This window comes from Anabrus simplex, chromosome 3 (assembly GCF_040414725.1).
Source record: "Anabrus simplex isolate iqAnaSimp1 chromosome 3, ASM4041472v1, whole genome shotgun sequence".
NCBI lineage: Eukaryota > Metazoa > Arthropoda > Insecta > Orthoptera > Tettigoniidae > Anabrus > Anabrus simplex.
Window position 1 is genome coordinate 160,415,356 of NC_090267.1, and position 20,830 is coordinate 160,436,185.

At 38.7% G+C, this 20,830-nt stretch overlaps 1 protein-coding gene across 1 annotated transcript in view; it reads left to right on the top strand.

Annotated features, from left to right (window-relative positions):
- LOC136867143 (growth arrest-specific protein 2) overlaps window positions 1-20,830 on the top strand; it is a 500,343-nt gene that overhangs the window by 399,485 nt on the left and 80,028 nt on the right. Inside the window, exon 4 of the mRNA XM_067144253.2 lies at window positions 15,281-15,405. Coding sequence (XP_067000354.2) covers window positions 15,281-15,405 — 125 coding nt within the window. The remainder of the gene's footprint in view (window positions 1-15,280; window positions 15,406-20,830) is intronic.

Here is a 20,830-nt window from a genome sequence, read left to right on the forward strand (position 1 = left end):
ATAATAGTTACAATAATAGTAATAATAATACAGACAGTCATAATAATAATACGAAACAACGCAATGATAATAAATAATACTAATACAATAATAGTAACAATAATAATATAGATACAATATTAATATTAATAATAATGCAGATAAAATAATAATAATACAAATAACGATAATAGCAATAATAATAATAATGATGATACAGATGAATGCTAGTAACGGGATTTGAACCGTTACAAAGGAAACAGAAAGATATGCCGGAGTTTGATCGGTTGCACTCTGTAGGACCAGGTCTACTGAACAGTGCATAGAACCAAGCCTCATGTTAGTTTTATTGTTATTGGCTTTACGTCCCACTAACTACTTTTTCGGTTTTCAAAGACGCCGAGGTGCCGGAACGTTGTCCCGTAGGAGTGCTTTTACGTGCCATTAAATATACCGACACGAGACTGACGTATTTGAGCACCTTTGAAATACCACCGGACTAAGGCAGGATCGAACCTGGCAAGCTGGGGTCAGAAGGCCAGCGTCTCAACAGTCTGAGCCACTCAGTCCGGCTCATGTTAGTTAGTTGCAACGGGTGTGTACAGAATGGTTCACAGAAGCCCGTAGAACACGAAGAGATGGGTCTGGTCGCACCACCTAGACCACCCCCAGTGAAGATCGACACCTCATCCGAATGGTATTGCAGGGCTGATATGTGTCCTCCTCGGCTCTGGCGCAACAGTGGAACAGTGTAACACATCGTACAGTCCGTCCCCGTTTATTACGGTCTGGGTTACCGGCACGTCGTCCACTTCTCCGCCTACCTTTGACTAATGTGCATAAACACACTAGACTGCAATGGTGTATGGAACGGTGTCACTGGGAGCAGGAATGGCAGCATATAGTGTTTTCGGACGAATCCAGGTTCCGTTTGTTTGAAAATGATGGTCGCATTTTGGTTCGCCGCAGACTGGGAGAGAGGCCTCTCATTGATTGCATTCGCCCAAGACATACAGCGCCAACTCAAGGTCTTATGATGTGGGATGCTGTTGAGTACAACCTCGAATCACAGTTGGTGCGTGTCCAGGGCACTGTGACCAGTTAGACTTACGTGAATGATATCCTGCGACCCGTAGCCATACCCTTTCTGCGCGACACCCCAGACGCCATATTTCAGCAGGACAATGCGCGACCACATGGTGCTGCACGAACACGTCACAGGATGTCAGACTGTTGCCTTGGCCCACCCCATCACCGGACTTCTCGACAATCGAAAGTGTGTGGGATATGGTGAAACGACGGGTGAGGGCGGCGCTGTGACCCATTGCCAACCACCAAAGGTGAATTTTGGAACTAGGTGAATGCAGCATGGACGCCGTTTGCGCCTTATATGCGTCGATGTCATCACGCATGGAACAAGTTATCAGTGTCCATAGAGGACCCAGTGCCCCAGTGCCCCAGTGCCTACTAGGTAACAGGACACATCTTGAACCTAGTTGACTGAAATGCTAATCGTTTTTGAAGAAAGTATTAATGGACATGTTCTGTGAATAAGAACTTCCTACCTCTAGTCTTTTAAGGTGTTCTTTTTTTATGAACACGAGTGTACTTACAAGGCTGAAAAGCCCTTTTTTAGCACACACACTAAGGTGAATGCAATTCGAATCCTAAACATACATTAAATATAGTATTAAGTTTACTGAAAATTAGATTTACAGTAGGTTTATATAATAATAATAATAATAATAATAATAATAATAATAATAATAATAATAATAATAATAATAATAATAATAATAATAGAATGAAATGTCGTATGGCTTTTAGTGCCGGGATATCCCAGGACGGGTTCGGCTCGCCAGGTGCAGGTCTTTATATTTGACGACCGTAGGTGACCTGCGCGTCGTGATGAGAATGATGATGAAGACAAATACACCCAGCCCCCATGCCGTAGGAATCAACCAATTAAGATTAAAATCCCCGACCCGGCCGGGAATCGAACCCAGGACCCTCTGAACCGAAGGCCAGTACGCTGACCGTTCATCCAACGAGTTGGACATGATAATAATAATAATAATAATAATAATAATAATAATAATAATCGCAGGTAATTTAATTTGATGCCATTCAGGCTGCCTGAGTGTCAGGTTCGACGTTCTGTTATACTCTACCAGATGGCAAAGAAAGCGGACCTCTGTTGGGTGTTCCACGGCTGAGAAATAATTAATTTTATCGGGGTAAATACCGAATATGTCTCCAGGGATTTTTACATGCCAGTATTGTACGACATGGAATGCCGTATGGACTTATTTCCGTTCTTAAGAAATCCTAATTCCTCTCCGGGTTTGAACCCACGATTTTGCTATCCAATGGTCCACACTGTACCACTGATCCACAGAGGGCGTTATTACTATTGCACTAAATTAATTTAGATGAGGACATTGTAGGTTATAAATTAGTGACTAATAAATTACTGTAATTAATTATCGGGCAGATCAATTGCAAATAGAAACATAATGAATGTTATTTACAAAGCTTATATTACAAGTTTACTTACCTGGAAGAGATGTAATAAGGTAGGCCTGTGTGACACTGTATGCATCACTGACGACCATTGCGTGCTTCACGAATTAACCGTCACCTGTCCTGGCATATTTAACACTGTGATTCTAAACAACATATGGAAAAGTATACAGTCAGTTATTCCATTAGAAATCGTTCGTTACAACAGCGTATTTGCTTGTCCAAACTCACCATTTTTATTTGTTATTCTCTCTTTTTGCACTCTTTTTTTCACCTTTTGTTCCTTATTGGTGCTTGAATGAGTTTAATTTTATCGTGACAGAAAACGAAAATCACAAAGTAACTTATTAAATAGAAAGTTACAGAAAAAACAATGCATTGTAAAAGAGTGAAATCCGATCACATGTGAATTTTAACGTGTCATCTTTTGATATTTTAATGAATCCTATATATAATACGTTGGCTATATAAATATATAATTATATCCATTTCCCACTCTTGAACATTTTTGTAGCTCTTTGCATTGTGTAAGTTTGATATACAAAAATATGTTTCATTTAATCATTTATATTTTGGTTCTATTGTTGTGGGATATTGTTAATTTAAAAATTTCCTTTCAACAGATATTTTTGCCTGTTTGGTCAATGTGTTGATTATCATGTCCAACACTCTCTCGCGGTTACGCTTCCTCCTTTTAACTCACTGGTTTGCTGTTTCCCTATAATAATAGCTACTGTAAAATTGTGATTTCCGGTAATATCATTTATTTGCCTTTAGGCTGAAACTTAGAAATTGTGTACGAATATAAGGCCTAACATGTTGAAGGAAATCTAGGATCATCGAAGTTCGCTTTCTAACACTTCGGAAAATAACATGGCGATATAATGCTCAGAACAAAAAGATTATAGTCTCCAATAAGAAATTTCAGGTGTAGGTGAAATCAAACTGTATTTTTTCGGTGAAATGAAATGTGTGTGCTTGAACTTATCTGCCTGAATACTCATAATTTCGATTGGACCTTAAAGTGATCATTCTGGTCAAAAGTTATGTTTTCTGTGAAATATAGATCTTGATATAACACAGACCTATCCAGAAGAGTCTATGCTAAAGAATGAAGCTAAGGGCAGCTTCAAATCGTGACCTGTTGCATTATGAAGTTGCAGAGCTGTCAACAGTAATTGAGTTACATTTGACGATCAATGAAGCTGTAGGTCAGAGTTGAACTCGCAGTCGAAGTCCTGTTATCTGTGTGAATATATCCGAATTAAGGCGTTGCATTGTAGCTTTTATTTTTAGTAAAATAATATCATTATTGCAAACATCTGGATTATTTCCCATTGTTTTAACCCTCCCACAGCACAGTTTTAATAATAATAATAATAATAATAATAATAATAATAATAATAATAATAATAATAATAATAATAAACATGAGATTGGCGATTATTATTATTATTATTATTATTATTATTATTATTATTGTTATAGCTACATGTATTACCGTAACTCTTCTAGCTCAAGTTATTTCGTGTGATGATATGAAGTACTCTTGTATGAAAAAAATGCTTAAATTTATTTACTGAACATGGTACTACAGGTAGCCATCGGTACCAACATTGCTCGAATGTCTAAAGAAATATTGCATGAATCACTATGGCGACGAAACAGCTACTAAGTGTAAAGGGTGCTTCAAGTACTGGAGAGAAGATTTTTCCCTTGTAATTTGCTATCAGAACAATGACCATAGCTGGAGATAAGGAGTCCATTAACTGATTGAATTGCATTCTGTAATTGACATTTTTCAGATCATTTTTCAGTGTATTGAAGAACGTTAAAAAGATATTCAACAAGTGTTCTAGATTGTCTGTTAGTTGTCAATAATGCTTAACTTTTTACAGACATTGATTGATCATTCGTCATCACTTCTATAAGAAGGGCTTCTTAATTTAGAAATGTCTCTTTTAAAACGTCATTATCGACAAGCAGTTTGTAGCAATTGCCTGACCAGCCAGTCGAATGTTTACGTTTGAGATATCCAGTATGTCCTGATACAGTACTTGAATTCCATACCAAAACAGTTATTGAAGTCCTTTCAGTCTTCTTGGAAATATTTTTGGGATCACAGCGTGTCTCAGGATCGACAAATTGCACTTGTCACAGACTGAATATAAGTAGAATATATTCTACTTCTCTTTTCTTTTACTTTTAAGTAACAATTTAAGTAAACGTTATTAAGTGTCGAACAAATCAAAAATAATTTAAATACCTGTTGAATGTAGTAAACATAAAATTCTAGATATGTCCGGCAAATTTACAGAAAACACTCTCGTGCAGGTACAGAAGATGGGTGTCTCTTCCCTATTATTTTCTTGTCTTTCACCAACTTACTTATCTATTTTTGAATGCTCTTTGGCTAGTGTAGACACATCAGTTCATAAAATCAGATGTAGACTTGGTGGATCAAACCTGTTGTACGTATAAAAGGTCGATACAATTTTCTTAATTTTTCCTTGCTTACTTCTCTCCTTGTTTTAATTTTCTTTTCTCACTGCTTGAGGGACCCTTTAACGAAGAGCCACTTTCTGAAACCAACACTGGTACCGTTCTTGCTTCACATGCCTGCTTCTTCTAGGGAGTGTGTGACGTAGCGTGTTCCTTGGAACCGTTTCCTCTAATGCGAATCGTCTTCAGTGCTAGGGATCAATAATATCAATTCTCTTGGTTCAGGCATCATTCGCACACAACCCTATGTCACATGGGTCCATTTATGAATTATAAATGGACTAAAACATCTAGAAATATCGTGACACTACATGGTATAACTGGGCTCGACAGGGTTCAGGGTCTGCCACGTTAGGCTGTAAGTCATATCGTTACAAGCATACCACCTATGAAGCAGCTTGTCAAGATTTTAAGACGGGTAAGCTCTATGTTTTGTGACCTCAAGATGCCTAGTTTCTTAATCAGAACACCCATTAAGAAACAGATACAACCCATCAGGAATCCTGCTGTGATGCTGAGATTAAATCTCCACTTACGTACATTCCCATATGTGTGTACTATCTTGTTATTCTATCAAGGCAATGCTTTCTTTAAAACTATTTAATGAAGGTTTTTTCTTTTACTTGGATAGAATTTCATACACATTTGCCCCTCTTGGTTTATTTTAACTTCAGTTTCAATCATTTCATGATAGTGAAGCAATCACTTCTTATAGCTTTAGTTTTTGTTACTGTTTCTCGTCACAAATGATCATGTTTGAAGACTTGTAGTGGAGAATGTAACTATTTTCTTTATACCGTAACATCATTGATCAAACAACTAGCAAACTGTCTATGTCATAATCATTTATCATGAATGAATCTATACGTTGAGAATGTTTTTTCAAGAGATACTCTATGGCAAGCAACTTTTTGAGAGATCAACAAGATTAATTGATTGCGAACTGGAAAGAAGCGTACGGTGCAGCTCCTGTCTAGTAGAACTCACTACAGCCCCTTTATCGCCACTAATACGAAAAGTACGAAATACCAGTATTGGGTGATCTATCTCCGCTGGGTGATCTTGAGAAATGATCACTCTATAGGATCTTCGATCCAAACCATGTTCCAACTGGTTTTGAGCTCCCAAGAAGAACATGGATGTCTCTCAACAGGTTCCGTGAAGTCTGTGGAAGATGCGCATTCACATTACGTCAGTGGGGCTTCAAGAACTCTTCAGGTTGTGACTATGGAGCAGAGTTCTGGACCGTTTCGTACATCACATTTGAATGCCCTGTTCGCGTATACCGTGGTAGCCCGGGAAGATATTGCAGAAACTGCATTACTGTTGGTGAATCGGCTTGGAAACTTGTACGTACAACTCTATATCTGTGTTCTTCCACAGCATGCTAGGTTGTTGCATTTTTTATAAATTGTATACTTACGATGTATTTGTATCTATTTCTGTTTGGTCCACGCAATATTTGCCATACGCTCAATAGTATTTCTTCTTCTTCCTGGCCTTTTCCACAATTTATTGGGATCGTCCCGGGATATGTATTTGGCCCACTTTTACAGCTGGATGCCCTTCTTGACGCCAACCCTATTTGGAGGGATGTATTCACTATCGGCTGTTTCTGTCGTGGTTAGTATTGAGGTGTGTTATATGTATATGAATATAAGTGTATTAAGAACTCAAACGCCAGACCTAGAACAATAGGAATCAACCATTTGCAGTTAAAATCCTCGGCCCGGCAGGGAATCGAACCCAGAGTCCTTTGAACCGAAGACCAGTACTTTTACCATTCAGCCAAGGAACCGGAATGTCATACGCTTCATAATAATAATAATAATAATAATAATAATAATAATAATAATAATAATAATAATAATAATAATAAACCAAACAAAAGTCACCTCCGCGCAGGCCATGAAGGCCCTTGCAAATGTGGAAGGTAAAGGCTTCCACTATCCGCAACCTCGGTACTTGATGGGGTAGAATGGTTAACTCTACGCCCACCCGCCTTTGCCTCCAGAAATTAACCTGGTACTAATTTTTGGTGTAGGCTGAATGAACCTCAGGACCATGTGCACCTCCGGAAGTGGAAATCTCGCTTGTTAGTTTTTTCGACTTCCTGACAAGGAATCGAACTCATAGCCGGTCCAGTGAGAGATCGTGGTTGTAGGATTTATGAAGAAGTATTATGATTGATCACCGATGGGAGTAATAGACACTACCTACATAGATTGTCTCGACCGTCAACCAAACAGAGATTTATCTTAGATCTAACGTTATGCTTCTAGATATGGATCAGCTAGAGGAAACGATTGCAGAAGAAAGGTCATTGTACAACCCTTCTTGTCATATTTTTTTGGTCGATATTCTGTCGAACATTTCCGCCCAAACTCTCACGGGAAATTCTGGGAATCCGATAGTTCAAGTCTCCCAAAACCGTAAAACTAGTTAGTGGGACGTAAAACCAATAATGTTGTTATTACGATAGTTCAGCGTCTCGTTAACACTGAAATTCGACTGCATGCAGTACGATCGCCTGGCACTGTAGGTAGAATTCAGTACTCGTACGTCTTGCGGGCTGTATAAGAGATTCACTGAATCGTTTGTTGTAAACCTGCTTTGGATTATAGAAGGGCCTTCTATGCATTACGGTTTTGTATCGACGAAAGATACGTCGAGCGCAGTGAAAGGACTTGTCATTAGAGAGAGAGAGAGAGAGAGCATTCAATAAATTATTTCATTATCTGCTTCTGATTAGATTATTCGTACTTTACTGGCAGATCACATAAGCAATTTTTCTTAGTACGAATAAATACTCGAAGTTGGAGGGACACAAGATACAATGACTGTGTTACATGTCCACAAACGGTCTCTGTAGATCAGGGATATAATATTCGACTCATGATGGCAAATTTACGGCATTGATCCCCGCCAAGGTAGCGATTTTTAAAGAGCGGTCAAATTACTTGGAACTTTGTGTTATCATTGTGTGCGTATTAAAGACCTAAAGACCGCTGGAGATTTACTCTGTACTAAATTAACTCCGTCGTAGGAAGTGTCCAGTGTAAATCCTCATTGTTGTATGTCACACACAGTACGTGTGCTGATGTTCTTGTAAATATATATAGGTGGTTAATTTATACATACTTCACATAATATTTATTATCTGCCTCTCATATGTTCCATGTGCAGCATATTTTTTAAAATGTCTTGATTTAATATCATTGATCATCTGACACTATCTTGGGTCGTTAAATCATCCTGTTTCTCACCTCGATCAAGTTTCTGAAGGGTATACTCCTTTCACTAACGATGAGGTATTGTATTTACTTTCCTCCGGGTTCGACATTGTTCACACATAACATAATGATAAATAACACACATTTAAGGAACTGCTTGTTGCAGCAGAAGTTTCTAAAAAGATGTATAATGGCTTTGAGAGTTCCACATTGCAATTGAATGGCAACAAAGAAAGTAGTGGATAGGCGCAATTCAAATCCAGATGTTTCAATATAGTGCGTCAGGCGGAAGGCAAAAGCCACGTTACTAGTTGTGCCGGATTATGGAGATTGTACTGTATTGCGTGGAGTTGAGATAAAATATTCAGAACGCATCAGAATATAATGCTAAAGAAGCCAGGATAGTCAAGAATTTCCTTCGTCTTGTGCTTTGCTGTTTCACAGCCCATCCCTTCTTGTTTATGAATATGAAATTTTGTCACCAGGTATATTAACTGCTGTTCCTTCTGGGACCGCTCAGAAGCAACACTGTTTGCAGGAAACTTTCTTATCTCTTGCGACGCATGATGAAGTTTTAATAAATCCTTTGCTGCATATTTAATAGAATTCTCATATAATTTGCATCCTGCAATATCAGTTATTCAAATACCTATATAAAATTTTCTTCCTGAAGATGAAGTAAGTTTATTAAGTGTGTGCATTTGGATTACCAGTATAATAACTGAGTATATACAGCATATATAGCCTTCTATTTTATACTAATATTCTGAAATACCGATAATCTCACATTGGGTTCCTTATAAAAAATTTATCTTACATCATTTCTGATTTCGTGATATTTCAGTGGGTTATTTTTAAAACGCCTTAAGTTAAGAATGGTAAACTTGTGGGAAACAGAAAAAATCCTGATACCCTAATTAATAATGTAGAGTTTATTTATAAGACCCTTTGCTTTGGAACTTAAGTCTTGGTTGAAGAAATCATGTATTTATTTATTTATTTATTTATTTATTTATTTATTTATTTATTTATTTATTTATTTATTTATTTATTTATTTATTTATTTATTTATTTATTTATTTATTTATTTATTTATTTATTGATTGATTGATTGATTGATTGATTGATTGATTGATTGATTGATTGATTGATTGATTGAACATACTAACAGTTCGAACTGTATGTTACATGAGTATATTAGGGTTATAGTTGGTTCTTGACACAAAATTAGGAAACTAAATTATTGAAGACTAGCTGATGTACCCGTGCTTCGCTACAGAATTCTACATTGTATGCAGAATTCTAGGTTAGGTAGTGTACACGTTGTGAGCAAGACTGTATTAAATTGCATAGCTCTTAACGTTACCCTAGAAACGCGATGGGGAAGTCACCAAACATCTTTTCTCATTTGAAGTCTGAGTTAGGGAATTTTAACTGTAATATTAGACTCGCTTGCATACCATCATTCACACTCAGGTTGGGGAGCCTTCATTATAATGGTAGATACTCACTCTCCACCTGCCTTTTTACATCCTCAGAAAGACTGTCTTCGTGGTTTTCCCAGCTGAAATGAACATACATTACAAAGACGTTAGTCGGTCGCCGGTATTCCCGTGGTGTTCCTCACATATTGGTACTACTCATAGGAAATATAGATCCACGGTATATCGCACATTTTGGCAACGCTCACAGGCAACACAGACCCATATTGTTCCTCACATAATGGTACTACAACTCTCAGGCAACGCAGACCCATGGTTTTACTCACATAGTGGTACTAATCACGGGCGCCAGCCAAACCCGTGGTGTTTCTCACTTAGTGACACTAATCACAGGCAACGTATATACATGGTGTTTCTCACAAAGTTGTACTACTCATAGGTAACGCAGACCCATCCTGAACACAGTTGAACCGACCGGTGGAATACACATGATGAACATTATCACAAACAACGCCCAGACCCGTAGTGTTTCTCGCATAATGGTATTGCTGCTATGTAACGTAGACCCTGGTTTTCCTCGAAAGGTGGTACTATTCGCAAGTAACGTCGACCTGTGCTGTTCCGCACGTAATGGTACTAATCACAAGTATTCTCATGGTTCTAATTTCATCATTACTTGGTCGCCTCATTTAGTCGCCTATTACGACAGGCAGGGGATATCGAGGGTGTATTCTTCGTCTGCGTCCCCTCACACAGGGGTCCATCTGGAGATCGACTCATTATTTCACCGCTAGGATGACCTAGGAATCGATCTACGGAACGAAGCTTACAGGCAATATAACGTGCTAAGTAGCGTAGGCCTTGAATAAAGCATTCAGACTTCGGCATCGTAGGAGTCAAAGGCAAATCTTCAAGAGTAAGATCTCGCAACTCCGTTTCCCCTTCAATCTTCGAGAGTGCATCTTCAATGCTAGGTTTAAACCTGTGAAAATATGAAATGTGAGGTAATCACTCGCATTATCTTCTATTGCTAGGGAAGAGGAGCTGTTCACCTACATATCTGCCACATTTCTGCATATGGTTATGGTTATAAGACGCAAACAATTCTTGAATTTACCTGTAGAGGATTCTCACAAGTACGCCCAATCACTCTAATATGAGAAAAAAGGTTTTCCAGACATTCCTGATTAATCCTACATGTCAGCGAATATTTCAAGTTACAGAGCATTCTCAGTTCTGTAAAACAACACAGCACAGACCGAATAGTTGTAAGGAAGCCTTTCTGGAAAGGAAGTAAAGCTTTATGTTTACCTACTTTCATACCTTCGCTGAGTAAAATTTGCGCAGGACTCCCTCCTGAACCTCCATGTACAATCCAAAGGCACTTTTAGATTGGACGGCCTTCTGAAATAGGAATTCTTGAGTTCAGTACATCAAAAGTGTCATTTACTAATTTTATAAACTTAGCACTTCTTCTTCTTCTGCGACATGATTAGAGATCAGCTAGCATGCAAGATATACACGCTGACGGTCTCAACCAGAAACAGACAAGTGATGGGGTGTAAGTTTAGTACATAGTTTGATTTCACCACAATCCAGTGGCTGGAGCTGTTCCACAACACGTTCAACATCAACCTTCCCTCCAGGTAGTGTAATACCGACATCTAAGAAATGATTTCTCAACTGTTTTATCAGATGCGGTACGGTACGTCACAAAACACCCAAATATGTTCACTGTCATGTGAAGGATTACTCAAACAGGACTTTTTATATTCTACTCCTAGATCTTTTCATACTTTTGCGTTCTTCCCACCGAAGCCTGCGGTTACGAATTATGAATTCTACAGCCTGTACTTCAACAATACATTTCTTCAATAGCGCAGCAGTCATTGGAGTACCAAAATCATAAATAATAGGCTGTTTCCAGGTTGCGTACAGTCCATGAACCATCACAACCTGTACCTGTATCCGAGAATGTCTTTATTTTCTTGGTCATAACAAATGCGAGAATTAACATTCATTTCGTCGAAGCTCAGTATACACAATACATCCCTAGTATTTAAACTCTTTGTCTAGGTTTTCATTGGATGTAAGACTTCTACCAAAAATTCCCGCACGACATTTAAACAAATCTCCTTAAAGTTGAGAGTGTTGGTAAAGGAATGCCCTAGCACATTCGTAAGAATATATACTTTTTTTAAGGAAAGATCGAAGAGTCAGTGCTTTTCTTAAATCCTCTTTCATTGAGCGAGGTTTCCTGTTTTCATTTAAAAGGCAGTTGATCTGTGCTTCTGTAAGCATTCTTCCTAGAATTCTGCTAACGTTTAGTTTAACGGTCTGTTGCCTATAAGTTTTCAAATCGACTATTTGTTTATTTTTTGTGTTCAAAGCTGACTAAAGTGATCTAGTTTTAGCCCCAAGCCTACTCTACTCACTTTCTAAGCGTTTATTTTTAAATTTTAGGACACTTACTTCTTTTCGTAGTTTCGGTTCAATCGACTGTTCATTAAATGGTACAGTTTCGGTTTCGGCAGCTTTTCTTTTCTTTATGGGTGAGTTTAAAATAGGCTCTGCACCGGGCTTAAGCAACATCTTTGGCTGTAATCCTAGACGTTCCGATTTCAGGTCACGTACATAATCTTCCTACACACTGTTGCATGTTTCACGTTAATTTCATCTCTCCGTTTGCAAACATGAAGATATTGTTTACAGACAGCTGGGTCGTTCGGAAATGTGTGATAGGTGATGCTTGTACCTGTCGTATTCTGGTTATAATTTTCACACGTAGCCACAGCACAATTTCGCATTTTAAAAAACTTTTACGAATCCTCATACACAAATATTTATATTATGTTTTTGGAAACAAAACTAATAAAACTACAACAATTAAAAACTAGTATTTTAACACCACCCACTCCGCATTTGAATAAGTAAACTGAGAAAATTTCGCGCGTATTTACGACAGTCCCACACACACTATCTACAACAAACCAACCAGCTAACAACGGAGTAGGTAAAAGCTCAGCTATTTCACCAAAATCAGGAAACACACTATTTCATCATGTTTTACTCATATAACCAAATGTCACTTCCGATAGAGTTACTTCGAGAGTGATGTCACGCTCAGAACGACGGAAAAAGGGATCCTGCCGCGCACGCTACCCACTTATCTGTCTTAAGATTCCTCCTCTTGAAATACACTGTTGTGCAAAACTTAACTTTCGCGTGTTGTGTCACTACCAAGTAACATAGCTCGGCGAAACTTGAACCATACATAGGAAAAACTGCTACAGTATGGTACGGTAGGCAACGAAAAGGAATATGCGATGAGACGAACAGAAATGAAACTTTTATACAGAGACAGTAATTTACCCGTAATCTCTGCGACTCATGATGGTCCCCTGGACATCAAAAAAGAAAGGCCATGGTTCTTAAAAGGGTGTGTGATCACGACGGACATCGATACGAACTCTGCAACATGTTCCCATGCTGACCACAAGATTGAACTGCTACACTATGGTACGGTAGGCAACGGAAAGGAATATACGATGAGACGAACAGAAATGACACATTTATACAGAGACAATAAATTACCCGTAAATCACTGTGACTCATGCCCCTGGACATCACAAAAGAAGGTACATGGTTCTTAAAATTGTGTGTGATCACCACGGACAGCGATGCATGCTCTGCAACGTGTTTCCATGCTGGTCACAAGATTGGTAAGGAGTTCTTGCAGTAGGGCGTTCCATTCCTCCACCAGCGTGGTTGACAACTGCTGGATGGTCATTGGTGCATGTAGACGTGCTGCAGTACGTCTGATCAACATGTCCCACACGTGCTCGATGGGATTTAAGTCGGGGGAACGGGCAGGCTAGTCCCTACGCCGACTATTCTCTCATTCCAATAGCTCCTCCACTTACGCTGTTCGATGCGGTCGCGCATTGCCATCCATAAAAAAGTCAGGGCTGAATGAAGCCCTGAAACGACGCATATGGGGAAGGAGTACACTGTCACAATAACATTGACCGGTGAGTGTACCGCGTTCAAAGATTTGGAGGTCAGTACGTCCATACAACATTATGCTTCCCGACGCCGTAAGACTTGGGCAACCAAAACAATCATGTTCGACAATGTCCCTGGGTGCATTACGTGTTTCTACCTACGTACGTCTAGAATCACTACTCAGACTGAATCTGCTCTTTTCGGAGAAGAGCACGCGACCCCACTCCTCTTCGGTCCAGACCTGATGCTTTTGGCATCATCGCAAACGGTGTCGCCGATGTGCGGATGTCAACGTAACAAAATGTAATGGTCGTCGGGAAAACAGACCACCCCCATGCAGTCACTGTGCCACTGTGGAGCGTGAGATTGGATGCCTTGCTGTCGTGTTAAATGTGGTTGCAATTGCACCCTCTGTTTGACGTCTCTTCTTGCCTGTTGCACAATCCGCTGCTGCTGTAGTTGACCGTGGTCGACCCCCTCCTCTTCTTCGGGCAGCAGTGCCTGTGGTTCGGAATGCTCTCCATGCACGTGAAACAATGCTGTGAGCAATATCAAACTCCTGGCCTACACTCATCACACTTCGCCCTTCTTCCAGTTTCCCGATGATTCTTTCCCGTGTGAAGTCATCTGAATGTTGTCTCCAGGCCATGTCGTAATGAATAACACCACTACAATGCACCGTAGACTAATAGCTCGTTCATTGATTCCCACGGTGTTTTCCCGTTCCTTCAACTGCCTCGTTTAGTGGGGCCAGGCCCATTTGGTGCTGTAATCACGCTGACCTCACGCCAGGTTTCCATGCACATGTGGGGGACCTCTGGCAACATGTTACCACACTTTCATTCATTTCCACCGAGTGGTTGATATGTTGCTTTATCCCGTCCTTAAGTTTTGCACAGCAGTGTATAAACAGTATGCTTCGTAAGTACTCAAGGCCATCTTATGAGTGACTTTGTGGGGTGCAATCTACTTCTAGTTTTCATATTGCCTACAGACTATTGCATATTTATATACTTTTCTTTCCGGGAGGAAGTTTGACACGACTTCTTAAATATTTTGTATGCGTGAGACGCGAAGTATTGAAAATGATGTACCGTACGTAGAATAATTTTCTCCAGTGATAGGGAGTAAGGAAAGTAAGTGTCGCCTTCAAAATAGCTCTGCAAGTTTTTTTCTTTACGAGTTGCTTTACGTCGCACCGACACAGGTAGGTCTTGTGGTGACGATGGGATGGTAAAGGGCTAGGATGGAAAGGAAGTGGCCGTAACCTTAATTATGATACAGCCCCAGCATTTGCCTGATGTGAAAATGGAAACCACGGGCAACCATCTCAGGGCTGCCGACAGTGGGGTTCGAAACCACTATCTCCCGAATACTGGATACTGGCCGCACTTAAGCGACTGCAGCTATCGAGCTCGGTAGCTCTGCAAGTTGCCAACGTTCGCATTTAAACAATGGACCTCACGTGCAATACGAACTCATCAGACAAGGTTTCATATGTTGAACTGTGTGCAAGTTAAAGTAACAGTAGTGTTGTGTTGATTTCAATGACGGTAAAATGAATAGTGTGTTGAAGTAGTGTTCTTCTGTCTACAGACACGGACCACGTGACGGGAGACAACTTCCTAGACGCCATCGACAACGGTGTGATGCTGTGTCATCTCGCCCAGGTGATTCAGGTTCGCGCTCAGGAGTTGGCGGAGAGCGGTGTCCTCTCGGGGGTGAGTTCTGGTTATCTCTGATTTGTAAACACAGGGTTATATTTATTTCTGTTATTTCCTGTTCTGTTGATCTGTCTCCTCCCTTACCCTCAAGAGGAGTAACTACCCCATTTCTTCTTGATATACCAGTGTCACCAGTAACGTTCTGAAAGATAAATAGTGTAGTATAAGGTGGCACATACATCAGCTGGGGTTGTACATTGAGAAAAATACAATTAGTTGTCAGCAATCAGGAGAGAATCGGGCAAAGAATTCTTAATTGAATATCGAATGTAATTTTCATTGCTTTTGTACATCATTAATTCAGATTATTATTAGATTAGCATACGTAATTAGTAATGTATTTTCTTCCTGAAGATTTAGTTACACTGCATAGTATAACTTGTATGTGCCTTTATATGATCACTGTGCCAGTAGTTTCAGGATTAGATAAAAACAAAGTAACTGATCAAATTTTTTGTGCTTAGTCAATGGCAGGTCGAATGTTGCAATACAAGTGTAATTTGTTGAATGTATAACAGAGAAATGACCAATATCAATAGAGTAGTAGGTATGTAAGTAACGATTAATGTAGATTTTTAGAATGGCAAATGGTATTGTTCCGATTGGTTAAGGGTCACTGTTCAGTGTCAGCGTGTTAACAGTGAGAATGTAAAAAATAATTTAGATTGATCAGAAACAAATTATCATATGATAGAAAAGGTAAGAAATCGCGTTAGAAGTAAGTACAGAATGTTCTGTTTAATGGTATGAGCGTTAGCCATTGAACAGAAGGCGTGGATTGTTTTACTGTTCGCAGAAACAAAGTGTGTTACAGTGATCCAGAGACGTTTTCATGATCGCTTTCTTACATTATGGGCCTCCTAACGTAGAACAGATTATCTCGCCAGTTTCAACATGATGGGTTTGTGTTGCCGAAGAAGGGGCAACGTGATGTTACTGTAGCAGCAAACTCGAAGTCCCAGTAAGTCAACAACAGAAGTTAGTGCTGAGGTGTAAATTCCACGCAAATCTGTGCAGCAAATTATTCATCCAGTTTTGATTTGTTTCCTAGCAAGATGACAGTGGTTTATAATGTAATAGCGAAATTATTTATTGAACGTAATGATTCATGAAGATGACGGAACGTGGCTGCCTCACAGCTCGGACATTCGCCCTTGTGACTTTTTTCATTCAGAGAGATAAATTAAGTTTTATATTTTAGGCCCCTTCTGAAGCCCTTCTCATGCTGATTTTTTGAACGACTTATAGTTAAGATCTCATTCGTCCTTATGTTAACTTGAATACTAAGTTTAGTGAAAATCCTTCCATCCGAATTTATGTGATGCTGTAACAAACAGACAAAAATGAAACTGAACCCAACATGGACTCTGAATTATCCTGTCCGGTATAAAAACCAAGTATCACGTTAATAATTAAAGGTATAGACCAAAAGTACGGTTCATATATGGATATATAGTAGGGCCTCTCAAACACCCAGCCGTGGCCACTTGTGGGCCGAGACCCCCTCTGCATCTACCGACCCGGACACCACTGCAAGCTATCCTGTGATAAGTATTGGTCTGACTGCAATATCTGTGAACATTGTCAACAAAGAGATACATTAATACATCGTGTTAAGTCTTGTGTCAGTGCGGACATATAGGCGTGGTCTTTCGCGAAAATATGCAACATACTTCACATGACTCCAAATCCCATCTTAGAATATCGACTTCCCAACATAGAATATGCTTTCCTCCCGGCCACGGTCAACAACGCAGTTCTATGGCTCACTGCAGCAACCATTCACTTCATTATGGAACACCGACGGAAACCAAGACAACTGAACTTACGATTGTTTCAGCAATACATACGGATGGCAAGATGGACATATAAGTGCAATCAGAAGATGTCAACTGGTTTTGGTTCATTCTTATATCAGTTTTAATTCATGGCGTAACAGTGTTTGAATGTTTTAATTATTAGATCAGTATAAGGTGTTAATGTGCCACAGACTACTTAAAAAACCGACAAAAACAACCAAAGTTAAAATGTGATCAGTGTTTGACAACATTTGTTTAGCATTAAGGAACTAGGACAATGAACTTCAAGAAGTGTATGTCATCAGTTTGTGTGTATACATTATACATGTTTATTGTTAAAGGTTAATAGAGTAATAAAAAGGTGTTTGATACAAAAAAAAAAGTAGAGCTCTGCACGGATACGGATATCCGCGATTTACTCCCGGATAATTTTGCTGATAATAAATAATGTTTATTGAATTTCACTCAGGTATGTTCTAGAAATCTCGACAAGTCAGTTCTTTCATATATTTCATGCAGTTATTTTTTCTTTTGGTGAGGCGACCCTTGACAGTGGTGTGGAAGAATGATGGTATTATAAAGAGCAAAATTACTAAGAACATTGAATGAAGTAAGACAAAGTAGTACTGCCATTGTGTATTCATTTTATAATGCTCATTTTTTTTAGGAAACCATGAGTAGAGCCTTGCACGGACTATAAAGCCGTAAATCTGACCTAAGGCTAACTGACTCCTGCCCGCAATTTATGGAAGGAAGGAAGAAAGGTCAATACATTTGTAGTTGTCGCAAAAGAAAATCCCTCATAAAACTGCGACTGTAGGGGTTCTGGTGCTAGGTGTCAGGCCTATTGTACTATGATAAAAGATCTATCCATTTCAATACCTTGGGTGTAGAATACTGTAGGTAAATATTTAGAATATCGCCGGATAATCATTTGCGGATGCAGATGATATTTTGTATATCCGCGCAGGGCTCTAGTGATAAGCGCAAATGCAGTACGGACGTACTAGGGGAGAATTACATCTCCCCTTGCTATATATGCCCTCCCGGGCTAGCATGGCCAAAAATATGGCTTCCGACTCTACTCTTAAGTATTCTTCTGTATTATAAAATAATGTTTCATCGACTTGACGGTCTGTTTTATTGAGGAGCTGAGTATAGGAGTGGTGAGGCGTTCAAGGTTGTGTAGTGGGAAATTATGATTTCAGCATGTTAGTAAATATCATGGAACAGGACGTACTGTAAAGGTAATGAGTAAATTAAACCAAATATGGAGGTCACAACAATGATTACGTTTCTGTATTAGGATGTGATTCGCTATAGTATTTTTTCCAAACACAGGACATTCACTGCTACCTATGGGAGGGCATAAGAGCAGGGTCACAATGAATTGTATATTCCGATTTTGAAACAAGAAAGTCTACTTAGAATGGACGAGAACTTAGAAAAGTCTTCGATGACAGTAAGAATTATTTAATATGTGGTGAATCTAATCTAGTTAAGAAAAATATTACCATATTCAGATCTGTAATATGTTTACGTATTGCTGAATACAGAAGTTAAGTAGTCCTGACCAAGAGCACTTTCAAGACGTAAAAAAAAAATTATATCATTGTTGAAAAATTGATGGCAGAATAAATAATAATAATAATAATAATAATAATAATAATAATAATAATAATAATAATAATAATAATAATAATAATAATAATAATAATAATAATAATAATAATTGTGTAGCTTGAGCTACCATGTGCAGGTATTTTGATTTGATGCCAATTTAAGTTCTCTGCTTGTCAATTTCTTCGTTCATTTTTATTATACCAGATAGCAAGGAAAAACGTCGTCTGTTCTCCAGGTAAGGGGCGGCCTCATTGAAACCTCATTGGTAGTTAGGTATAAAATGCCTTTGGGCGTGGCAAGTCTATCGTAATAATAGTCTATATGAAGCGTCAAAATATATCAGGACCAGGAGAATGTGAAATGGGGGTTAATGATCCACTTTCCGACCCGGAACTCCCTGGACAATGGTGATGGAAGAAGAAGACTTCACTTCGAGAGAGCCCAAGAACCACAGAGTCAATTATGTTTCTGCCAGATTACTTAGAAAGGATCTCTCCCCATCGCTTTTGATCGACGTGGTCATACCATAAAGAGATTTCTGAGAATATTAAAGCTAACAGGATTTTTTTAGAATGAACAATTTTCTCTCTCTCTTCACTTTTCCTTAGCACACATCATTTTGCAACAAAATATTAATCTATAAATTACGTACATTTTGCTTTAATTTTACCTTATCATTGTAATTCGCAATAATTTTATCACTATTCTCTTAACAAGAATCGTAATACTGATCAAGATATTTCAGAATCTCCTCAAAATGTTGTTGTTACATTTATCGCAAATGAAATAGAATCTAGCGTCTGACTATGAGTATCAGCAAGGAAACTGTAACTCTGTTGGAAGATTTATTGTTCAGTTATATTTAATTGTGTAGGGTAAAGCTTAAATGAGTCACCAGAGATCTTTTCGACTGGGACAGTGTACGTCATGGATAACCAGACATTTTTCTGCCCTTCAAAAATCCTGTTTCCTCTGCCAGGTTTGAACCAATATTCTTAAGATCTGGAAGCCAGCATTACTACTGATGCACAGAAGAAACACAATATAGAAGTAATGGCTGAAAATATAGGCGATGTGAACAAGCATTAGAGAGAAGATTTCGAAAGATAAATGAGGGTAACTTTTGGAAATAATATAGAAAAAACAGCCAGGCTTTTCGAAAGGTCTAGAGGAATAAAAGGATGAAATGTATATACCGTTAGTGAAGTGTGAAATATTGCATACAATGTTACTTCGTGACCCCATTTATTCCTTTTTTGTCTGGGTTTATCTTACTGATATAGTAAGAATGTAGTGTCTGTGCATAATTTCGTTGGTGGTTGGTGTTGATTATGAGAAGATTGATAGCATATACGCTGCGGAGACGATATCTGTCAGTTCTTAAAGTTTCGTATATCTCATTCTGTTTTAAATTAAGCGCAATAACTGCTAATCCGTTTGAAATGAAACTTGCGAATATTAAAGTAGAGACTTCTAGAATTTCTCTACACTTGATTCTATCGCAATACGTTTAATAGAAGTGAGAAATAATATTTCTAACTTCGAGAATACCGACTCTCAGCCAGAAAGAAACGATTAAAGAGTTCAGTGACTACCCTTGACGTCCACCGATACCACGCCCAGGTCCATTGTTGGTTTCTTGTTAACAATAGCCTTGCGTTTGGTACATTCTTGCCTTCTGCTTGCTGTGAAGAACACTTATTCAAACTGAACTCAAAACATCCTTCACATGTGCACTGAATGTAAGATTTTTCTTTCTGATAGTTGATTAACTGAGATCTTTAAAGTGAATTTCATTTCACCCCTACCCGTTAGTCTTGCATCACACATTTTGTCGTGAGATTTCAGTTTTAGTAATGTAAGGCTTCGCTAGTATCGTTTCAGGTTAAAGCGTAGTTATTCTCACTGTACTGTTGCTCACTACGTGGGATCCAAAGCCCAAAGTACCACATTCTCGCACAATTCATGTAGTTTTGAGTTGATTTTTTTTTTTTTTTTTT